Source organism: Branchiostoma belcheri, unplaced genomic scaffold, assembly GCF_001625305.1.
Source record: "Branchiostoma belcheri isolate BF01 breed outbred unplaced genomic scaffold, Haploidv18h27 scaffold3, whole genome shotgun sequence".
In the NCBI taxonomy this organism is placed as follows: domain Eukaryota; kingdom Metazoa; phylum Chordata; class Leptocardii; order Amphioxiformes; family Branchiostomatidae; genus Branchiostoma; species Branchiostoma belcheri.
In genome coordinates, this window is record NW_017803909.1 from 8,736,300 (window position 1) to 8,743,056 (window position 6,757).

General features: G+C 43.1%; 1 protein-coding gene across 1 annotated transcript; it reads right to left on the reverse strand.

The window, feature by feature from the left end:
- Positions 1-256: 256 nt before the first annotated feature.
- On the reverse strand, positions 257-5,713 carry LOC109473653. Its single transcript, XM_019773593.1, has 4 exons — positions 5,235-5,713; positions 4,074-4,592; positions 2,959-3,134; positions 257-2,325 (listed from the first exon to the last, which is right to left on the reverse strand). The coding sequence occupies exons 1-4, from the start codon at positions 5,673-5,675 to the stop codon at positions 276-278; spliced, it is 3,186 nt and encodes a 1,061-aa protein (XP_019629152.1). The 5' UTR covers positions 5,676-5,713; the 3' UTR covers positions 257-275.
- Between the last annotated feature and the right edge of the window lie 1,044 nt (positions 5,714-6,757).

Here is a 6,757-nt window from a genome sequence, read left to right on the forward strand (position 1 = left end):
ATCCGAGGGACGTCCCTAATCGAAGCTAGAAACTCATTTTGAGGCTAGAAACTCAACCTGAGTGAAGTGAGGAAAGTTGTGTAAAGTGCCTTTCCCAAGGGCACAAGATCAGTGACAAAGTGGGGTTCAAACCTGGGACCTCTTGGTTCCGAGTTGAAGACGCTACTGCTACGCCACACGATCTCACTAAACCTCTGACATATTACCCACAATGTATCACACTGCCCATGCGCAATTGAAACAATGTTACAATAAAGTTCTTCTCTTGGCCTTCTTCAGCCCAGGTGTTCTGCTGTTGCCAGAATCGCCCTTTCCAAGTGCATCTCTAACTCCTCTTCCTGAATGTCATCTGTATCAAAACTTGGCTCAGCCTCAGAGTGTGTATTACTAGTACTACAACAACCAAAGCCCATCTCCAGTCCATCTTCCCTCTCAACCTTGATGCTGACTGTATCATGAGGTGTTCCAGTGTAGTCACAATTGTCAAAATCAACGTTATTGCCTTTGTTAATGTTTGTGCTATACTGAGGACAAGATACGTTTGCGTTGTTAAAACGACATAGGCTCATCTCTAGTCCATCTTCCTTCTCAACCTTGATGTTGACTGCACTGCACCATCTCTGTTGTGAGGACATGCTGTGGTTGTCACTTCTAACAAGGGTCTTCTCCACTTCATCCTCCTGTTTAACATGCATACAGACTGTACCAGAACTTATCTGAGAAGATGCAGTGGTAGGGTCACAGTCATTAAGGTCTATCTCCAGTTCATCCTCGTCCATAAAATCATTGCCAACTTCGCCACAACTTGGCTGAGGAGCTGTGGTGGTGATTTCACGATCACCCAAGTCCTTGATGGGTTTTGCCATTGGTCCTGGTACAAGATACTTAGAACATGTGGTGCTGCTTTCACAATTACTCATGTCTTTGGAAGGCCCCTCCCTTGGTCCTGGTACAAGATACTTTCTTCTCTTTGCCCTGTTAGGTAAGTTTGTGTTGTCAAATCTACAAAGGTTCATCCCCTGTTCATCTTCCTTCTCCACCTTAGTCCTGACTGTGCCACCCCAACTTAGCTGAGAGGTCAAGCTGCTGTTGTGGCCATCTTCTTGTTTGACAGGAATAGGAACTGCACCTGAACATAGCTGAGAGGATGTAATGCAGCTATTACAGTCATTAAGGTCTATCTCTAGTTCATCGTCATCTTTCAAATCTACGCCAACTTCACCAGAAGTTGACTGAGAACATGTGGTGCTGTTTACACAAGTACTTAAGCCATTCATGTCCTTGGCATGTTCCCTCCATGCTTCTGGTATACGATACTTTCTTCTCTTTGCCCTTTTCGTCGAGTTTCTGTCGCTTGTTGGCTGAGAACATGTGGTGCTGTTTTCACAATCACCCATGCCCTGCATGTCCTTGGAAGGTTCCCTCCATGCTTCTGGTATAAAATACTTTCTTTTCTTTGCCCTGTTTGGTGCGTATGGTTTGCTGCTAGGTTTTCTCTCTCTCTGTACATGCAAGGACTTTTGAGTAGCTGTGCAAGGTGCTGATGCTCCACTCTCTGTCAGTTCTACCTGTTGTGTTGGAGTTGTATCACTGTGTATGCCATTGTCGCAATGGCTGCGGTCCTTGTCCAACCCGTCAGGAAATACTGGATCACATTTTTTTGGTTCCTGTACTTGCTTTCTACTCTGCAATTCATCATTTTGTGAAGTCACGGGTACCTGTGTGGTCATTGCAGTTTCATCAGATATATTCTTCTTCTGTGTGGGGCTGGGTCGACATTTTTTGGGAGAATGTGCAGTATCATTGGATACTGGATGATCTTTTGGTGGTTCTTCCTGCACTGTCTTCCTTCTCTTCTTGCGTCTGTGTTTCTGCTCTCCATCGTCTTTTCCAGCTTCCCTGTCAGCATGCGAAAAGTTTTGGGAAGTCACAGGTACCGGTGCGGTCTTTGCGGTTTCAGCGACACTTGTCTTCTGTGTGGGGTTGGTCTTACAGGAAGTTGGTGGTAAAGTGAGTGGACAATTCACAGCACCATTCGATTCTTTGTAGGTTACCGAAGCTGTATCACCAGGCCCTACGTAACTTACTTTGTCATGCACACATTCGTCTGAGGCCCCATGCTCTCTGACAGTTAACCCTTCACTGTCTGTGCCTGACTTCTGAGGCCCAAGCAGCAGGAACCAGAGGAAATCTTTATCACTGCTGAAGCCCTTGTCTGCCATGGAGTCGTTCCACAGAGTCAGTAACCCCCGGTCTAGCAGCAGTGTTTTGTGGGTACTCTGACTGCCGGTGCAGGCTGAAACTGACTTGTCCCCTTTGTAATACCTGCAACAAAGAAAATGCAACTGACTTCATCCCTTTCTCGTATTATCCTTCAGCACACTGAGGTAGCTGTTTGGCTACCAATTCTCTATTGGTTAAGGCCTAGGAAAGAAAATGTTGTGTTTCCTGTTTCCTAACTGACCCTAGAAAAACCTGCTGACCCTAGACTTTTTTGGGGGGTGGACCCCTGCAAGGGACATAAATGATTTTTTTTAGCTGATTGACCTTTTCTAGTTCCATGACCTGAGTGATAAAATGTTGTACAATTGGTTTTCTAACATTGGCATTGAAAATAAAAGTGTCCTCATGAAAGTTTTACTTTGTTAAACTATATCGTATATAAGTATTGTATAAGACCCCTATATAGATATCACGGAAATCTAAAAAAAACAAAAAAACAACACTTTTTTCCAAGGCCTAACCACTAATCCATTGATGCCACACGTATCAAGTAAGGGGTTATGACATGTTGTCATATCTTGAATAGTAAAGCTCTTTATTCATAACCACTTGCTTAACACCAGCCAACATTTCGATGACTGGCCTGATAAACAAGTGGGTGTGAATAGAGTAGCTTTACAGTTACTATTCAATCATTCACCAACCTGATGAAATTATTCACTGATGTTGTCATACCTGTCCAGTAGGAACTTGGCCATCTGGTCGTCTGTGAGCCTCAGTGCCTTACAGGCCCCCTTCCATCGGCTGAGCTGACTCTGCAGGTTGTCCCTGAGGTTCTCGGCTGGCACGTCTGGACTGCTTCTGCCAACCTCCTTTGAGTTTGACACTGAACTCACCTTAACTACTGGAACCTGCTGGGAGGAAATACAAGGAAGCTTGAAATGTTTGCAGTAATTTTACTTTCGTATTCTTTGCTGTGTCCTCTCCAATGCAAATTCATAAGACGAGAGGTATTAATATTACTATGGTACTACAGAATCGTTTCAACTGCAAATACATTTAGCTGCATTCACCATCTACATGTACCTTGAAAATATTAGTCCTCACAACAATAATGAATTTATACTTTTTATAGCGACAATGGGATCCCAGTTGAATGATCACAACATTTGCCTGGCTTAGATTTTACAGCACACCAAATTGAGAGTTTTCATCTTTGACTTAAACAATTGAATTGGTAGTACATATACCATAATGTACATGTAGTGCAGGACAGCACATGTTAGGTTACTTTGAAAACTATCAACATAAAAGCACACTGGAAATATTTCCGGGGACCCAATATGGTAGACATGGTACCATCACTAGAACTTAAATTATATAACATATACACGTATCTGCAACTATATAGCCGGTATAACTGCCCTTCGGCGTAAGGCCACACCAAGTAAATTTTATGGATGACGTCCGCGCGCGCATTGATTTTGGCCTGTTCCTAGAAAACAAGAAATTCCGCTTCCTGTAACTATGACCAAAGAGTCATGACACATGCTTTGTTTCTGCAGGCCTGTAAAAATGTGATGAAAGAAACAGGACAGGACGATAACTGCTGTTCCACCTGATTTATTGTTGTTTTGATGATGAATAAAAGACTTCCTGATTGTTACACTGTGTCACCTCATTCAATTTGTGTCCTAACATTTGTCGTCTCTTAGTATATTTCTAATCTATGCATCTTGTTTTTCAGGGCCCGCCTTGTTTTTTTTTTCCCTCTCGCATTAGATTTAGGGTCTCCAAAGGACGTCATCCATAAAATTTACTTGGTGTGGCCTAACATTTGTAACACGTACCTGGACAGGCTGGACTTGTCCTATGAGAGAATGAGTCAATATAAAGGTATTGACTGGCGTGTTGACTGGCGTGTTGACTGGTGTGTTCACTAACGTGTTCACTGGTATGTTCCCCAGTTTGTTCAGACTGTTCACTGGCGAGCTCACTAGCGTGTTCACACTTGTGTTCACTAGTCCGACTGTGTTCACTGGCGTGTTCACTAGTGTGTTCACTGGCGCATTCACTGCAGTGTTCACTAGCGTGTTCACTGGCATGTTCACTGATGCGTTCACTGGCATGTTCACTGCAGTGTTCACTGGTGTGTTCACTGCTGCAGTCACAGGCACATTCACTGCTGCGTTCACTGGCATGTTTACCGCACTGTTCACTAGTGTGTTCACTGGCATGTTGACTGCAGTGTTCACTAGCGTGTTCACTGGCATGTTCACTGCAGTGTTCACTAGTGTGTTCACTGGCATGTTCACTGCAGTGTTCACTAGTGTGTTCACTGGCACACCTTGAATGATATCCGTACGAACCTGGGAGGAGACATAACATAGAAATGCTATGTTATGAAATACTTTGCAGCCATGACTTAAAATACACAGTCGAACATGCCCAAAGCGACCATCCTGGGGACCATACTAGTATCTATGGAAGGAGGTTGGAGGGGTTTCAATTCTACCTCTATGGTCCATGCAATTTCAGGGGTGCCAGGGTATACAGTTCCAATTTTACGGAATACAGTGCAATCGTATTAGTATACAGTGCAATTTTACAGAATACAGTGCTGTAGTATATTGTGCAAATTATTCCGTAAAATTGCACTATAACGTTATACTCTGGCAACAAACCCCAAAAATATTCTGTATGTGGAAATCTGTCTGATATCAATTTTTACTGCCATTTCATACCACATTTACATAACTTGAAGCATTTGAAATATCAAAACAAGCTACATGAGGAATTGAGGAGTACCTTTATTTTTTGGTACCACCAATAAATAGCTAGAATGCTATCAGGTCATAGGTCACAGTTGTTACACTGCTCACTGTTTACCATTGTATAGATACTAGTACTGTTTTTGTTCAGTTTCTTATTCAAACAAATGAAGTCAATGGCCTAGACCACACATCTGTTACCATGGTAACAGCTAGTGAGAGATTTGATAAGCATCATACCCCACTGTGCTCTAGTGCTGGCTCCTTCGGTTTCAACTTCCGAAGTTCGGGAGCTTTCGCCGGACCAAGGTGACTCATATGCCCCTTCCTTGATATCTCCTCTTCCGTAAACAGTGTCGGAACCGCGTCGTAACAGAGTCGGAGATTGGGAATATTCTTCGAGGCCGTGTTCATCATTTTCGTCATGGTCCTCTCCGAGAAACACCTCTGTTCAAAATGCCGGGAACAGACCCTCCAGATACCGGGGTTTGTGACGACTGGGAAGTGTAGCAGCCACAATTCCAGTTTTTCGGGCGTGATGTCACTGACCAGGTGGTCCCTGATATTTGCCAGCCACTTCTGGCGCATCCCTAGGTCTTTGGGAAAGCTGTGGAAGGTCGCCCTCCCCGTGTTGCAAGCGACACAGCGCACCATCTTTGTCCGGGTGTTTCTCTCTTTCATGGCAAATGGCGGCCTGACTGGGTGACCTCTGACGTCATCGGGTCAACATGACTCCCAGGATTTACTGGTTTGACTACTTTAGGCCAAAGCAAGTAAATTGTATGGATGACATCCCCCGTAGACTTAAAATCTAATGCGATAGGGCGAAAAAACGGGGGGGGGGGGCAAGAGTCTTTCATTTTCAAATTTTGACGTCGTAACGTTAAGGCTAAAAAATTGAAGCTTGTGACAAAACATAATTTAATATCACAACAGATCTTTTATTCTAGGATCTTGTATTCAACAGTATACCTGTCCTTGTAGATGTGTAAAGACCACAATTATCTAGACATTCTAGCAAAAAGGCTAGCCGTACCATCATAGGCAGCTAGTACTGGGTTGGATGGGATGCGATGGAACTTGTCAGTGTCAACATTTGCAATCAAACGCGAACTATTGTTTGCTGGATCCGTGATGGTCTCCGAACCGATAGGAATTTACAGCATAATTGCCCATTTTCCGCATGTTGACCACCGTGAGAGGGCAAAACAATTTCTTTCTTTTTTTTTGGCGAAAATTAATGCGCTCTGATGCCATCCATAAAATTACTTGCTGTGGCCTTAATATATGTTGGTCTGGTCCCGTACATTGCAAGTACATGTATATGGATGGCGTCTGGTGGGCACCCCAAAAACTGATGCGAGTGTGCGAAGAAAAAAAAATCGGTGAAAAAATTGCCCTCATTATCAGGAAGTTGCAATAAAATATGACTGAACACACAGAACATGGTATAACAAACAATACTTTTTTGTGTTGGACCAAAAGTTTTAACTCTAAACCGAAATATCTTCTAGTCTCTACCAGGCTTCAGAGGCGGCTGGAATTTTTGAATTCGTCGTATAACGTTGTAATGATAGTACTGAAAGTTACATATGTGGATGTGGCTGTAGGTATTATATGTACATGTACACAATTTTATTTACTGAACTACTTTTGGTTAACGTCAAATGTTGTGTATGCATATGTTTGATCCAAAAACAGCATGTGCTTGCGGTATACCATTCTTTCTTTAATACAACATTCATTGATAAGATTTCTTTGCA

Coding starts and splice junctions, on each gene's coding strand:
- LOC109473653 (XM_019773593.1), bottom strand. CDS start 5,675: ATGAAAGAGAGAAACACCCGGACAAAGATGGTGCGCTGTGTCGCTTGC. Junction 4,593..5,234: donor CAGCACTAGAGCACAGTGGG/GTATGATGCTTA, acceptor GTCTCCTCCCAG/GTTCGTACGGATATCATTCA. Junction 2,326..2,958: donor GCCAAGTTCCTACTGGACAG/GTATGACAACAT, acceptor TCTTTGTTGCAG/GTATTACAAAGGGGACAAGT.